Source organism: Galleria mellonella, unplaced genomic scaffold, assembly GCF_026898425.1.
Source record: "Galleria mellonella isolate WM207_F2 unplaced genomic scaffold, CSIRO_AGI_GalMel_v1 utg962, whole genome shotgun sequence".
Lineage (NCBI taxonomy): Eukaryota > Metazoa > Arthropoda > Insecta > Lepidoptera > Pyralidae > Galleria > Galleria mellonella.
Window position 1 is genome coordinate 1,154,492 of NW_026442180.1, and position 18,325 is coordinate 1,172,816.

At 36.0% G+C, this 18,325-nt stretch overlaps 1 protein-coding gene across 1 annotated transcript in view; it reads right to left on the reverse strand.

Annotated features, from left to right (window-relative positions):
* LOC113522438 (innexin inx1) overlaps positions 1-18,325 on the reverse strand; it is a 66,820-nt gene that overhangs the window by 34,340 nt on the left and 14,155 nt on the right. Inside the window, exons 2-4 of the mRNA XM_026908114.3 lie at positions 10,924-11,306; positions 5,858-5,965; positions 1,133-1,288 (exon numbers count right to left, since the gene is read on the reverse strand). Coding sequence (XP_026763915.1) covers positions 1,133-1,288; positions 5,858-5,965; positions 10,924-11,172 — 513 coding nt within the window. The 5' untranslated portion in view covers positions 11,173-11,306. The remainder of the gene's footprint in view (positions 1-1,132; positions 1,289-5,857; positions 5,966-10,923; positions 11,307-18,325) is intronic.

Genomic DNA, 18,325 nt, shown 5'->3' on the forward strand with positions numbered 1-18,325 from the left:
AGAGGCTCCGATCACTCTGTATTCTAAGCTTGAAGGTTTGGTCTACTGAATGTCAATGGGTATGGCAATTTTGTTGCAGTATATTTAAAATTATTTATCAATAACTTCATATCAGCCGTTAACTGCCCACTGCTGAACATAACCCTCCCTCATAGGAGGGAGGGGGGGGGGGGGATTACTAAATAATATAAGGGGTTTTTTATTGAAATTGGTAACCCCGTCAGCAATATTACTTTGCGCAGAATTCCACAGAAGGACAAAATCAGGTCAGTTTACCCGAATTGACGTATTCACTAAGAATTTTAGCAAGAGAGTTTGCAGGTTATCAGCATGAAATTCGACCAAAGAGCGTATGTTGCTAGCAATTGGGCTACTACTCACCATTATTAATAGGTATATCATATCAGCCGTTTACTGTTGAACAAAGGCCTTCCCTATTGGTGATTTTGCCAGTAGTTGCCACGTTTGGCAAAGGGTTGGCGACAGCAGTTAGGCTTTGGTGATATTTTAAGAGGGACACTACTGCCCATCCCGCGCCCTCCTTAGTGGCTTCTTACGACACCCACAGGAAAGGAAGGGATGGCCTATTCTATGCCGGGATCTCAATTGACAATTTATATACAAGGTAAAATTGTATATGTGATGTCTAATGGTGGAATAAATACATAAATTTATAAATACATAAATATAAATACATTAAATATATATCATAATCATCATATCATATCTATCACGCCTGTCTCCCGTTAGTGTAGGCAGAAAGGCAGAAAACATTAAAACTCCAAACCCTTCGATTCAAACAAACCTCTTAACACATTAAATACTTGAGATAAAAGTGACTTTTAATAAAAACTAAATATTGACTCTGTAAAAAAATGGGCTAATTTGCATTTAAATATCGTTTCTAACGACGTAAAAAGTAGGTTTATATTTGAAACGATCCAATCAATCAATCAATCATGAGTAACAATGTTTTTTAAATCGGAAAATTGCCAATTTCGTTTAGTTTTAGTTTTGAAAAAAATCAACCTAATTGAGAATCTTCTTTTTTTGAAATCAGTTGAAAACGTCACCTAAAATAGCACAAATAAAATACCGCCTTAGATATTAGATAATATTAAACAGTACATACGTTTTGATGTCGGATCAGGTACGCAATGAGCACTTTCTTCTTCTTCTTCTTGTCTTCCTGGTCACAGACACCAATGTTGAGTCCCATCACAATGGTCCGCAACAGCCCTCCCTCGAACGCGTCCCATAGGAACTTGGGTGTGTAGCACATTATCGCCTGTGAAATAAAAATATTGGCTCAAACAAGAGTTACCGATATAGCTCAAAGTATTAGGAATTGAGGAAGGGTAAGCAAGCTGAAGTGGCAATAGACAGGTCACATAGTTCGAAGAATCAACAACCGATGGGGAAGAAAGTAGATTGAGTGGCGACTCCGTACAGACAAACCTCCACGAGATTGACAACCCGTACATGACACCCCTAGTGTTGCAGGCGTCCATAAGCTATAGTGACCATTTGGGCTATATTGTTGAGCTTGTTTGTCACCTTTGTGGTAAAAAAAATGCAATGACGACCTTAAATGCATTGCAGAGAATCAGTGGATGCAGGTGGCTCGAGACCGTTCTTTACGGCATTCTATGGGGGAAGCCTATGTTTAGCAGTGGACAAATAACGGCTGACATGATGATGATGATTAGGAACTAAAGTGACAAAGGAACAAAATTGAAATGATGATAAATAAATGACGATAGTGAAATAAAAAAAGAAAAGGGAATTTTACTGGAGGTAGATTACTATATCTCTTTCTGTCGAGATATATACTCATAGTTTGTACCTATTCCCAACCTCCACATATATTAGTGGGTGAGTGGCTCACCTTTAATGTAGGCCAATTTTTGATGCAAGAGACATAACTCTTAATCGCCACCCATAAACATGATCAGCACCATGGACATTACAGAATACGAGTATACCACAGTATACTTATTAGAGTTATGTCTCTTGCTTCAAAAATTGGTCTACATTAAAGGTGAGCCACTCACCCACTAATATAAGTGGAAGTTGGGAATAGGTACGAATTATGAGTATATATCTCGACAGAAAGAGATATAGTAATCTACCTCCAGTAAATACCGTTTATGGGCGTCACAACGCAACGAAACCTCTTTCACGTTGCCTTGCCAGAGAACTATAGTAATAACTCCATACGCTGTAATTTCTCTGCCATATTCTACACCTCAAACTGAAATCCAGCCATGTACGCAAGGCTGCTTCAAGGCAGAAACACATAAGGGACAAGTTACCCATGCAGACGACCTTTGTACACAACTTCCTTCTGTTAAAGACGGATGGAGCTAGTAACCAATACAACCATTTAAGGTAAACCGTTAGTTATTCGCACATATCTCCAATCAGACATGACAGTGGGTTGTAAAAGTTGAATAATCGAATGACTAGTAAGCCGGTATTGAGGTTAACCGTAACTGTAGGTGACAGTTGATAATCGATTCTCCGGTGGTCAAGTATGGTGGGATCCACTTTGACAGAACAAATTACCGTAATTGCCCTATTTCTGGGTAATTTTATCAACACGATAAGGAAATCATTAAGAGTATACCATGTCCTAGTAGTTAATACACTATGCTATCCGGAAAGCTAGGACTCTGAACCCCAAAGACCATGACGAGATTCTAAATTGGTTAGAATCCTGTGATCTGGATATGCAGCATGAAGCCCCAAGAGATTTATCATCTGGATTCTATACGTAATTATACTCATCGAGAAAGAATAATTAGAAATGTCAGCAGTGGCCGCCCTAGACGGACGTATGTCGACCAAATAGAGAATGACCGGCGAGCGTGTATGGAAAGATTGATGAATGTAGAAGCAAAAGAGGTTTGTTTGTATCAAAACATTTAGCGTTCCAATATTTCTGCGTATCCTAATGGATGATAGGCGTGACAGATATATATGTACATGTACTCTTGCCTTTTAGTATAAGGAGCAAATAAGTGTGATTATATATAAATTATTGTAAAAGACTGGGAAATAAAACTCAACAGCGTATCTGAAAGTATTCTGCCTATGTTGCTATTCATGCATATAAGCAACGGTTACCGCTTTGCATAAAGTGGGCGATCAGCTTATTTGCCATTCATAAGACAAGAATTTAGCAAAATCGAGAAAACTTTCCAACATTCAATGACATCCATTTGCAGCCCTAAAATTTCCCGCATAACCATCCCATAAATGATTAATTACTACAACACCTCTATAAGACATGCGAATAGCAAAAATATGAGTAATGATAACAAATCCACATGTTTCGGCAGTGGGTCACGAGCGTGTTAAATAACCGGGCGATACGTCAGCTGTGATGTTACCGTTAGCGTCTGACCCCGATAGTGGGCAAACGTTGACACCCGCCGTGACTGAATGTTTAGCGCAAATACTCTATTTTGGTATAGACGTTTACTGGGCGTATTTAGCGTTGCAACTGTGACTGACGTACGGCGAGTTCAATCACCCGATACTTTTGAAAGACAAGCAAAACTATATCCATGATGTTGCTCGTAATTATAGGCAAAGTTTACCAATACATTACACATGATTAATTTTCTGCATATTTGTAATAGTGTAAACTGAACTATCTTCAATGGCTGTGGAGTACAGTCTACATGTATTATTTATAGCTTTTTATTATTATTTACCAATTTCGAAATTGACATGCATCGCTATTGTTTCTTTTTGGTTTTCCTTCACGACCCTAGTCCTCTAAATTTCTTTAACCAATACACATATACTTTTAAATTCCATTCCTAGTTTTCTTTGTCGCCCACAATGGCATTACAAAAACGAATTAGTGTAGCGTAGTAGTTTGAATAAAAATTATGTATGTTACACATTTTGGTAAGGTAGAGATGCTGAAGATTTATCAGACCTTATAAAATGCGGTAAACATTTACAGTACTACAGGCATCCAAAGCATATGGCCCAACTAGGCTTATGCCCAAAAAGTATTTGCAAATTTTGTCACAATGAGGAAGAAACTCCACAGCATTTTATTTGTGGCTGTAGCCCACTCACACATAAACGATATATCTTCTTTGGAAAACACTCTATATCCTGAGGAAATAAAAAAAAATAGCTACAAAAAAACATCTTAAAATTCCTATCATTGGTAGGAATTAGCAGCGAACTTTAAAAAAGAAGAACACAAAATATCATGGAAAAGTCGCAGTGTCAGACTTTTCTGCCTGAAAAAGCTTGTCTTTCAATAATAATTTAATAATACCACAGAGACATAACATGTAATAGTTGCATACACATAGCCATAGGTGCGTGAGCATGCACATGCATATGCATGCATGGGCGCGCACACGCACACACACAAAAACTCACACACTGCACTTACTTGATCTCGGCCCGTAAGTGCAGTATACGCAAAGTAGCGTATTTACCAGCTATAGCTGAGTTATAAAGTTTACATAAAAATAATAATAATAATGGGCATCACGAAATAAACTGTCACGTCCATGGCATCCCTCATAAGTTACGATTCTTAAGGAATAAAGCAAAGCCCTAAGGTGTGATTAAGGTGTAATATTTAAATCAAAACAAAATAGTATATTTATCACATGAATTATTAGATGACATTTATGTAATATTCCAGACTACGATATTCCAGGAAATACAATTAAGTATTTATCTGTCAAACCGCAATATTCTGATAGACAAACAAATGACGCAGAGAACACAAGAGAATTCAGTGGTTCTTTACGAAATGCAATATTTGCGGTCACCGATACAAATGCAGCATTAATTAAATTACAATTATCTACAATTAATATATATTACGCAATTTGTAGCGCTCATAATAATGTGGACGTTAAGTAGACGTGTTGATTACAACGCAATAACGCAAAAGAAGTTAAAAATTTTAAATGCGAAACCGTTTTTAAATTGAATCATTGCGGTTCAAATTCATTCATTACATAAAAAAATATTTCTTTCACAATTAAGTACTACTTCTATCGTGACAGAAGCGCCTGACGTTTTTTCTTCTATATACTCATTCTATTAAGTACATATTCGTTTAATCGAATGTGCCTTTTCAGATATGTTTATTATTGCATGCATCGAGACAGCAGATTTTTGGGAAGTTCTGAGGTTTCTCTGTTTGAAAATCTGACCTCAGGCCCCGTTGTAAATAATTGACTTTTTATTATTTATCTTTTACTCGACATTCTCTTTTAAACTACGAAGGAGGTAAACAAATATACAGCCCGTCTGATGGTAATTAGTACTGTAGTCTACGAATACTTGCATACAAATAATGGAATTGCTTCAATCGGGGGACTATTTGGTTTGGGGATGGAGTCTTTTTTTTATACAACTTAGACATGAGTAGTACCATGGACATAACAGAGTATACTGTTTCGCTCATGATACCCGCCCCCCCCCCATGCGTTGCCATTCCTGAGGACTCAGGTGTTATTCCTCTGTACCCTGTAAATTCACGTCATATTCCACCCTTCAAACCGAAACACAGCCATGCAAACACAACTGCTTTACGTTTGAAACACGAATGGGACAGAGGTAGCCAAGCAGTCGACTTTTGTACAAAGTCTCCCTCTGGTATACCTTTGACCAGCAATAGGACACTACAGGCTATAAATGTATCGGGCAAATAATTGAGCAGATTGCGTAAGGCTTTCAGATTTTCACGTAGAGTATATAAACGAATTAAGTTGCCACAAACATTCAGAGAAGGTTCTAGTCACTTTAAGGTCGACAATTGGTCAAGCATGCCCCATTCTATCAACAGAATCACTGAAAAACTTACCTGGAAGAAAAGCACGAAGCACACCCATTGATAGTATGTATAGTATTTCTTCTCCTGCGTGCTGTCATATTCGTTCGCGATTCCTGGATGAGCCACTTCTTTGCCCACCTGCAACCAAATAATATTATAATTTCACTAATTATTATTATTCTTAGAGCGAGGTTTTCCCAAGAACTTACAGCATGGGGTTCTTCAAAATGATCCTACACACATATCCTTGGTGACTAATTCTAAGATTTTTTTTTATACCACTGAGGTGGCAAACAAGCATACGGCCCACCTGATGGTAAGCGGTTATCGTAGCCTATGAACACCTGCAATACCAGAGGTATTACGCGCGCGTTGCCGACCCTGAAGCAACCTCTTTACCCCCCTTGTGCAAATTATATATTTATCATTAAAAAAGCAGTCAGCAAGTTATTATCTGGCTTAATATACAATCTCTGGTCAGGCCATTAGAAAGTCTGAATGTTAGAATATTAATAATTATAGTAAAAATAAATAAAAATGATGATTCAAAATTATTAAAAATAGCTTTTACTACTAAAAGCGGTTACAGAAGCTATTTTTTTTTAAATAAGCTATTATGAAGCATTTATAGAGTGATCTATCTGGATATTATGATCTAATATGATCTAATAAACGCTCTTCAGCAAATCAACATTGCGAAGTGGTCGCCAATTGGCAATTATGTTCATCAACAAAAATCTGAGCGAGCGGGACCCGTCCAAATGAATGAATCAGCCCATTTATACCCATTAACACGGCCCGCTCGATTCACAACGGATGTTGGTCCACTTTAAACAATAAAGTCGTCTCATTGACGGAGAAATCGCGGACAGTTGATTCTAATTACTTATGTACTCATAAATATGAATTTCAAGTCACTGTTCGTGTTTTTGCAAAGTTTACTTCTCGCTTGTCTTACGTCAGTTGACGCTTGCAGTTTTGCATGTTAAGTGCAAGTCACTTGATTGAATAATTGCATTTATGTGATACGTTTGTATTAGAACTGAGATTCGGGGATCCGATATAATATAACCCCAATGCAAACCCCAAACGAGCATGCGGCTCACCTGATGGTAAGTGACTACCGCCGCCTATGGTCACCCACAACACCTACGGCATTGCAGGTGTGCTGCCGGCCTTTTAAAAATATGCTCTTTTCTTGAAGGTTATGTTGTCGTATCGGTTCGGAAATATTGCTGCTGGAAGTTGATTCCAAAGAGTGGTTGTGTGTGGGAGAAAGTGCCTTGAAAAATGCACGGTGGAGGACCGCCACTTGTCCAGATGGTTAGGATGAAATTTTAGTTTATGGCGGGTTGTACGATGGTGAAAATCAGCAGCAGGTATCAATCCGAACAATTCTTCAGAGCACTCCCCATGATAATAAATAACAAGATGCCGAGAAAATTTTTTATTACAACTATTGAAAATAATAAGCTCAGTTCGATAAATAATAAAATGTCTGTATTTTGTGAAGTTTAGAAAAGAATAGAAAACTGTCAGATAAATTATTATATTGTTATATTTTTGTATTATATATTTTGATTATAGAACATTAATAAAAATGACTATAGAGTTTTTACAACAACAACGCCAAAGGAATTAGGCTATTAGTGACGTGAGAGCGTTAAAATAGCATATGGGTCTCCATAGTTTATCATACTAGATATAACGTAAAAGTCAAATAAGCCGACGTTACAAATGGGAAGTGGCAATCATCGCCCAATAAGGATATTATCAATGTCACAGCACGGACAACATAAGACTACCCATTGACACCATAAGTACACGTGGTTATTTCTGAAAATTACGACTAAGAAAGTTATGCTTCTGAGTCCGTCTCTGGTGGCATAGACAATATTTTTAAACGATTTAAATTAAGAATAAGTGTTCTATTTCACTATATTTTTTTTTATTTAGAATATTTTACGCGACATCTTCGCCAATTCTAAACGGATTTTAATTATTCTTTTAGCAATCAATGTAATTGAACCCAATAAGTTTCTTATAAATATAACGAATGCTACAACTGTTCTATAAAGTAATATTGTGTAATAATTGGCTAATTAAATTAATTTATACTAATAATTTTACCAGAGAGAAACCTTGTACAAAAGTCGTTTGCTTCAGCACCTCTGTCCCATTCGTATTTCAACCGTAAAGCAGTTATGTTTACATGGCAATTTACAGGGTACAGAGCAATAACACCTGAATCCTCAGGAATGGCAACGCATGGAGAGGGGGGGGGGGGGGGTATCATGGGCGAACAGTATACTATGTCCACTTTCCATCAGGTGGGCCGTCAGCTTGTTTGCCATTCTAAGTTGCATAAAAAAAATTTAATTGACTAATAAACAAAAAAAATATATAAAATTTTAATTGTATTGCACACTGTATACATTGTATTTTGTGAAAATGCGATAAAAAATACTTTTTTTTTTTCTATTTTTTACACAATTTAAAATATCAAACAAACTGACGACCTTTCTGATAATACTGCTAACTTATTGTTATGATACATCTATTTGTTACAATTGTAACTATAAATAATGACAATATAACAAAACAAAGAACTATAAAATGTTAGATACGTTGTTAGAACTCGACGAAGTCTAGATTCTAGTCCGAGGACAGCCCATCATATATCTATGAAGTAAAATAATACGTATTAAACTAATGACGCAAATGTATTAGCTAATAAACATTGCCCGTATGTGACAGTTGACCCAGAATTTTGCTTTAATAATTAAATACAATGTACAGTAAACTTGTTGATATTTTGAAATAGCACGTGAGTGAATCGTAAATCTTCCGATCTTTACCAACAAAGAAATCTTTTTTTTTTATACAACTTAGAATGGCAAACAAGCTGATGGTTCACCTGATGGAAAATGGTAACCGTCGCCTATAGACATGAGCAGTACCATGGACATAACAGAGTATACTGTTTCGCCCATGATACCCCCCATGAGTTGACATTCCTGAGGACTCAGGTGTTATTCCTCTGTACCCAGTAAATTCACGCCATATCCCACCCTTCAAATCAAAACACAGCCATGCAAATACAACTGCTTCACGGTTAAAACACGAATGGGACAGAGGTACCCAAGCAATCGACTTTTATACAACTACAACAAATGTAAAAAATGAATAAATTTTACAGTTAAGCAGTTACATTGGCATCACTACTTCTATCTGATGAATGGGATAAGGCAATGAAATTACCTGTAATTTCATAAGAATTATCTGTAATTTTGTAATATTGTAAGAGAACTAAGGAGTCATGCCTCTGTACCACAGTACAGAGGCATGACCCCTTAAGAGGCATCTTAGTCCTCAGGAATGGCACCACATGAGGGGTATCATGGGCTAATGCCCTTCATTGTATTCTGTGATGTGTATGTTATGTTGGTAGTGTGATGCTGTTCATGGGGAGAAAGGTCTATCAGCCCCTTGCTAGCAATATATCCTATCAAGTCGATCTCCACGTAACTACTATCCCTGGAGACCTTCGTGATTAATTCTTGTGTAATTCATCATAATGAGCTAACTGAACTGCTTTCATCCTCACCTATCTCTCAATAATGACCCGCTAGCGTATACCGATAGCACAGGTGAGGTTACCATTTCATTATCACCCATCAAACAAAAAAATATTATATATGTCTATAAGAGGTCACTTTCCACCACGTAAACCGTTTAGCTAATATGCCATTCGATGATAGGTTTCATAAAAAACTTTAAAAAATGCCTTACACAGCGAAACCGGTCAGGTATTAATTATAAAAATTTGTGAAAAAGCACTTAACAACTATTTCAATAAAATACTATAAAAATGTCCACTCATAACGTGGAGAACAAAGAAATTAAAAGTAGACGTGATTGGCTCAACACTGGACAACCGCCAAAATTATGTTGAAAGTGAAACAAACATACATACAATGTTATTCTATTGTGTCCAATATGCGATATTAAAATTAAGGAGTGTCGTCGCCTAGTGGTGTAATATCTCGACTTATATATCTTGAAAGTCGTGACTTTGAATCTGGCTTTCACTAAAAAACATTTCGAGTCTATTTCTATTTTCAAATTTTTAAGTACTTAAATGTTATGACTACTTTAGCCCATACTTCATGTACTAACACAGCCACGTAGACGCAGCTACTTGGCGGGAGATACAGGAATAGGACAGAGATAACCAAGTACATAAGGAAAAAAAGCGAATGTTAGTAATGCGTTTCTAGCAAACAGCCCCATTACTAGCAAAATACCCTATCAGGTCGACCTCTATCCGGATTCCCCTACAAACCATCTAGAATTCTTGTAGAATTCGTCCTGTGGACCAACTACCCTGTTTTCATCTCTCACTTGTGTCCCGCCATTTGTATAATGATAGGGGAAAACGGATTGTTAGTAACGGGGACTTTAATCTCCGTTGTTAGCAATATACCCTGTCAAGTCGACCTGCACACGGTTCCCCCTGGAAACCATCGTGTTCTTTAAATTATTGTCAAATTCGTCGCAATGGGCCGAGTGACCTGACTTCATCCTCACCTGTCATCCCTTACTCATGCTCCGCCAATGTATGCCGATAATACAGGCGGAGTTACCATTTCATTATCATACACAAAAAAAAAAAAACTGTATACCGATAGCGCAGGCGAGGTAGCCATTCCATTATCACCCATCAAAAAAACCAAACACATGACTATCCTACCTAGTTTTCTAGTCGAAGATATTTGTAACTGGTCAACAATATTGGCAACCACCAATACAGGTAAAACGTTAGCATCATTTGAAAAGAGTGATCTACCAGCGAAAGTAAACACGGATCGTAAAACAGCAAAACAATGTTGAACCACGGCACGTTCAATTACTGTGGGAAGCTCAAATTTTAATTTTTTTGTTTTTAAATATATGAAATCACGAAATTTCTGTTCTAATTATCATTTAGAATCTACTCGATTCTTAGTTTTAGGTTCTGTTAATGACTTTAATTTCACCCTGTATACAGATATTAACCTAGCAGAATTAAAAATAGTGGAATAGCACAATCTCACCTCTCTGGTAAACGCATCGGGCATTGTGAACGTCGACGTGATCCAGCAGAACGTGTTCACCACATTCACCGGGAGCCCGCTCACGATACACTGTATCGGCTGCCCGACATACTGTGTCGCCGTGATTATTATGGAGCATGTCAGCAGCAACACCGTCGTGAAGATGTTGTGCAGCCTGAAGACGGCATTGTCAGTCCTGATCGGCTGGTACTTGAAGTATACGCTAAGACCTCCCAAAAGCTTGAACATTTTGTATTGTTACAATATTTCATTCACACATCTTTTGGAATGGATTACTTAATAGCTAATTCAAATCAGTCTTGTTTTAATTGATATTCGAGTCTTCGGAATGTATTCGATTATTGTCTATGTTCGATTGGTACCTGGAACAAAAGAAAGACAACATGTAATTTTTTTATACCACGAAGGTGGTAGTTAAGCACATGTAGCCCTATTTGATGCTAAACAGTCACTGTAGCCTGTGGAGAGTTGCAACATTAGAGGTGTCATACCGTTAGCGATAATTAAATATTAATAATATATTTGTTAAATATTATAATACACAGCTTATATGTGCATACAGCTCTAGATATTTGTTTTTTAAAATATAATAATATAACATTTTGATACTATCTCAGTGAAAAATCATTTGGAAAAAAGAATCTACTTTTTAGTACTAATTTCTTACATATTCCATACAATGCAAGGAATTTGAGCGTTACATCTATGCATATATACAAAACGGAAGTTTGTCTGAACGCGCTAATATCTGGAATATCAAAAAAATTTGAAAAATCCTATTTGCGTTTCATAGCTCACTTCTTCAGGAAGATTACAGGCTATTCATCATCAGGATACGACCACGGTCAAAGCCACGGTATACAGCTAGTTTACTTCTAAATCATTCCTGAAACTGATCACTTTGGCATTGTCCTGAAGTCACCGAACAATTTAATGAAAGGAGTTAGTGGATGCAAGTGGTTCACGATCTTTCCTTTTACCAGTTTAGAGAGAAGCCCTATGTTCCTGAACAACTAAAATAATGCAAAGCAAATAAAAATTGTCTTTCAATGAATAGGTACGCAATGGTTTATTATGTAATTCCCAAAACAAATTAAACTAAACATCTGCCAAAATATTATTAAAACAAAGAGACAAATTTTGGAAACCATGTAAATATATTATATGAAACAAGACCATGTTTTCAAACATGCGTATTCAAGTTTCATGAGGTTTTAAAATTTTCAATAGCAGCGGCGTTTCAACAAATTTTTCATGAACAATACATACAAATGTAAATGTATTTCAGTATTGTTAGTTATAAAATTAAAATACCAAATTTGCATAGCAAAAGGTAAGATATAACTGCCGCAAAACGAGATGGGGTGGGCGTTATTAAAACTAAATACCTGGATGTCGAAACAGCAATACGTGACCTATTAGGAAGGCAGCGTATGTAGGTCAACTTTTTTTTATACAACTTAGAATGGCAAATAAGCTGACGGCCCACCTAATGGAAAATGGTAACCGTCGTCTATAGACATGCGCAGTACCATGGACATAACAGAGTATACTATTTCACCCATAATATTCCTGAGGATTCAGAAACCTGTTATTTCTCTGTACTTTGTAAATTCACGCAACATATTAATAGAAGGAGACTTTGTACCATATTTACCAGAGGGAGACTTTGCACAAAAGTCGACTGCTTGGGTACCTCTGTCCCATTAGTGTTTTTACCGTGAAGCAGTTATGTTTCCATGGCTGTGTTTCGGTTTGAAGGGTGGGATATGGCGTGAATTTACATGGTACAGAAGAATAACATCTGAGTCCTCAGGAATGGCAACGCATGGGGGGGTATCATGGGCGAAACAGTATACTCTGTTATGTCCATGGTACTGCTCATGTCTAAAGGCGACGGTTATCACTTTCCATCAGGTGGGTCGTCAGCTTGTTTGCCATTCTAAGTCGTATAAAATAAAAAAAAAAACCAGTAAAAACCGACTTAAATTGTAATAAAACCAGTTATTTTAATAAATAAACTAAATTACTTAAGCAATAAGTATATCCTTTCAAATAACAAAAGAATTTTCCAAATCCGTTTACAACTAAGTTGTATAAAAAAAACAGACGAAGTTATGAGGTAATAAATATCGATATTAAATAAATGAATGTATAACAAAACTCAACAAATAAACTATTCAGGCAGTTTCCACGGAAACGAAGATATGTATACAATAAAAATACATAATCAAATGAAGTAATATCAATAAATGTGACATGACAATATTATTCTCGATAAAGTTTATATCGATGTTTCTATGAATAATTTACTTTATAGTTTTGTACCATATCATATAGACAATTTCTTTACATATTTTATGTAAAGAAAGAAAAAAGAAAGTGTACTATACACGTTTAATAAAAAAAAGTGAAAATATTAAATGCATATATAGTATCATCATCATCATCATCATATAGATAAACTTTTTATTTGAGCCATAATGTATGACACACGTAAATTTACAAATGAGTTTATACAATCAAATTATTTACTTATTAAAATATACAACAAAAGATAAAATATAAAAATATGGTTTCGCCATATGTGTGGCAGTGACCCAAATAGGCTACAGCTCAGTGATGGTTTTGCTTAAAAGCAAAGCACTGATTATCAACTGCAGCCTGAAGTTAGGCTACACGGACGCGTACAACAAACCAAGAGTGTGACCTGTGTAACCAATTTAACAGCCTAAGATAAAATTGTATTATATAGATACATACTTATATAAATGATGCATAAATATTTTTATGCATCATTTATATAAGTATATACAAATTTATTAATTAAATAAACACAATAAATCATATCAGCCATTATCTGTTCATTGGTAAACATGAGCCTCCCCTATAGACTATTTATTATAAGGAACGATCCTAAACAACCTCCATCCGCTAACATCCGGCATTGCATTTGAGGCCGTGGCTCCATCTAGTGGAGGGTCGTCCTACATTGCGTTTGCTCGTACGGGATCGAAACTCACTTTTTTTTCTTCTTTCTTATATATAATACTACTAATATAAGTATACTCTACTGAAGGGAATGCAGATAATTTGACAGCATCTTATACAGAGCGAAATCGTTAGAGGTACTTAAAAAATTCAATTTCCCATACATACTAACTCAACAGCTGAACGCGCCGTGTAACGCAAGTATGTATATACGTACGTACATATGTATGACGTACGTATGTATGTACAGGAGGTTTATAAATTTTTGTCGTTTTTCAACCCATGTCTCTTTAGTGCAAATATTTTGTTTCACTAATAAAACACTGTCTTCGATAGACTTCGATTACACCCTGTATACTGAATACTATAAGGCAAGCAGTAAAGAAGTATCGATAGATACGTTTCCGGTGCCTTATATATAAGAAAAAATAACATCTTATGAAAATAATACAAAAGTGCATTACCATAATTATTCGCACATTCAACTCCACTGCAGATGTGCAAATATTCGTGGTATTATTGGATATTAATTATTATCGAGCCATAGAGGGCAACGACCTCTTATCTAAAGCACCATGAACAATGGATTGAAATGGTCGTTATGTAAGTCACATCTGAGCCACTAAATTACGCTGGTGACAATAAATTATAATTACGATTTACAAAACTATTGAGGTCATATGTACTGTATTGACAAAAAAGAAAGCGACAGTTCCAGGTTGAGCTAAAATATATAACTACTAACTTTTACCCGCGACTTGGTCCACGTGAACGAGATATGTTCATCATAAAAAGTATTATGATAATAATATATATCCTTTTGGGGGAAAAGGGATTGTTAGTAATGGAGACTGAGAATCCCAATGCTAGCAATATACCCAACCAGGTCGACCTCCTCGCGGTTCCCCCTGGAAACTACCATGGTTAATTCCTGATAAATTCATCATGATGGGCTAACTGGCCTGTTTTCATTCTCATCGATCACCCTTCACTGGTGCTCCGCCAGCGTATCCCGTTTGCGCAGGCGGAGTTAACCATATCATTTTCACCCATAAAAAAAAAAATATTCCGCATGCGTTGCTATTCCTGAGGACTCAGGTGTTATTCCTCTGTACCGTGTAAATTCACTGTCATATCCCACCCTTCAAACCGAAACACAACCATGCAAACACAACTGCTTCACGGTAGAAACATAAATAGGACAGAAGTGCTCAAGCAAACGAATTTTGTACAAAGTCTCCCTCTTATATTGTATTAATTATATGAGAATTAAAAGATTTTTATATATATCTAACTAAAATATAACACAGTATAAATACATACCAACCAACGATCGGTCTTATCTTACCTACCTTTGACCTATAAACTTGTGGCAACAAAATACTAGAGTAAACGAGTAAACTGCAAACAAGTCGACTTAGTACAATCGCTCCAGCTGTGTCGATAATGGCTCCCGTAACGCTAATAGACGTGACACGATAATGAAGTATTTGTCACCATATTTGTAAATATCTAAACGCCCCTTTAAATACCAGAGAAGTCGTCCATTAACACTGGAAAGTGTCACCAGAAGCTGAACGACCGTAATGTAATCGTGAATGCACGTTTAGCCACACTTTCTAAATTGAACCACTAGTTTTGTAACTGATTCCGATCAAAAAACGATAGCAAATTGTTAATAAAGGTTTTTTTTTACAACTTAGAATGGCAAACAAGCTGACGGCCCACCTGATGAAAAGTGGTAACCGTCACCAACAGACATGAGCAGTACCATGGACATAAAAGAGTATACTGTTTCGCCCATGATACTCCCCATGCGTTGCCATTCCTGAGGACTCGGGTATTATTCCTCTGTACCCAGTAAATTCACGCCATATCCCAAACCGAAACACACCCATGCAAACACAACTGCTTTACGGTTGAAACACGAATGGGACAGAGGTACCCAAGCAATCGACCTCCTCTACCCAAAAGATGTTTGGAAGAGATTTCTTTTGCAATAAGACCGCCTTTTGTACTCCATCAGTGTAATACATATTTATCTTTGTATTATTCTTTAAATGTTGCAATACAGAATAAATAAATAAATAGCTAATAATTAAAAGAATTAATTAAAATCAATATTATATAAGTGACAATTATATAATTAAAATAGTGCTGCAAGCAATTATTTACAATAAAAAAAGTTGTCGATTTATTACTTTGTTATCGAAATAGAACCTTGAATGATGTAAGATTGCGAATAGGCAATTAATTTATAATATAAGAAAATTTCTTTATAACATTTCATTGGCATGAATAGGCCACCCCTTCCCTTCCCGTGGGCGTCGCAAAAGGCGACTAAGGGAACTTAATTGTCGAGGATTGGGCAACAAAGTTCCTTTTAAAACATCACAGAAGCTTAACTTCGATTGCCAACCCGCCTGCCAAGCGTGGCGACTACTGGTAAAACTCCCCTTTTGGGGAAAGCCTATGTTCAGCAGTGAACAGTTAACGGTTGATAGAACAATAAAAAAAAATTAATAAGGTCCAAGTAACAGCTTTATGTCAATAATAATAAAGATACAGATATATATTTTACTTTTTTTTTTAACACAAAGGTGGTAAATCTATGTTATATGTATAAATCGTAACCTTCAAGAAAAGAGTATATTCTTTTTTAAAAGGCCGGCAGCACACCTGCAATGCCGTTGGTGTTGTGGGTGATCATCACTTATCATCAGGTGAGCTGCATACTCGTTTGCCCCCTGTGTTGTAAAAAAAAAAAAACAACAAGCCCGTCTGATGGTAATTGGTAACGATTTACAATTTTTATTTTAGAGGAAATTAACTCAATGCAATAAAAAATAAATAAAAATAAGGCCTTTCAAGCACGTATATTACTAATTGACTCGGTCAATAACGACAGGGTATTTCCCGATGACCTAGAAACTTATTCACAAAACCTACTAGCCGAAATAAATGAAATACTGATGTATCTACTTGGTTAATAGTTGAAAATCTGTTTTATAGTCTGTGAGGTACTTTGGGCAAATCCCATAAGTTTTTTACTATTAAATAATTATTGCTATTGCGCTATGACTAATTTTGACTGCTGCAAAACACAGATTAATTTTTTATAACATTTTTTTTTACAACACAGGGGTAACCAACATGCGGCTCACCTGATGGTAAGTGACTACCGCCGCCTATAATCACCCACAACACCAACGGCATTGCAGGTGTGCTGCCGGCCTTTTAAAAAGGGATATGCTCTTTTTTTCAAGGTTACGATGTCATATCGGTTCGGAAATACTGCTGCTGAAAGTAAATTTTGATTTGAGTTTCAAAAGAAAGGATCTCATTATAGGATTACACTTTTTGAAGTTTACGCGATATATATTGCAAATTGTAAACCATTTTTGACAAATCATATCAACGAGAAGATTTAAGAGAAGGTATTTGGACCAAAATTTTTCATTAAATGTCTTATTAAGTTTTTATTTTGTATTTAATTAATTTAATTTCATCTATCTATAATAAATATTTAAATTAAGTACAAATATAACTAAATTATGCCATGTTTCATTTAGGTACAATGACCACGTAATTACGTGATAATTTTTTTAATACAATTTGAGAATATAAAAAAACGGCGCTGTAAATATATGGTACAGGCAATACCTACTAAAAAAAAAAGTTTACGAGGTATAAAGACCAACTAACATACAACTACTTCTGCGTAACATGCTAGAAAATGATGATATCTGTTAAAAAAAAAAAACTCATAACCAAGTTCGTTGTCTTGACCTTGTAAATTCCGCAACTTGTAACTTCTCTCCTCTATCATTCCTTTCCGTAGTGAGTACTGTAGAACCGGATTATTTATTACGCGTTTTTATCCACGACTTCGTCGGTGCGATCGGAATATACTCAATGATCGAAATAAAAGTAGCCTATATGCTTCTGCATTCCGTATTACTATAGTATCCGTCCACTGTTGAACAAAGACCTTCCCCATAGACTGCCATAAAGAACTGTCCTGAGCCATCAGCACAATGTCCAATGACTTCCTGCAATACATTTGAGGTCGTTTCTCCATCTAGTAGGGAGTCGTTCTACACTGCGTTTACTCGTAAGGGGTCGCCACTCACAAAGAACTTTTGTACTAGTTAACGATATCCTTCTATCATGTTTGTTTCCGTAAGATTGACTCATTGATCTATATTTGTAAAACACTGTCTTGATAATCCTTTATGGAATACCCGCGATACAGGTTTGCCTAGTGCGGAGTCCAATGTACTAATGTTGTATTTTTCTTGTGTTTAATTAATAATAAGTACTATCTCTGAATAATAGATTAAAAAAGGAATCATTAAAATGGATTCATAATAATTTAATAATTAACTAA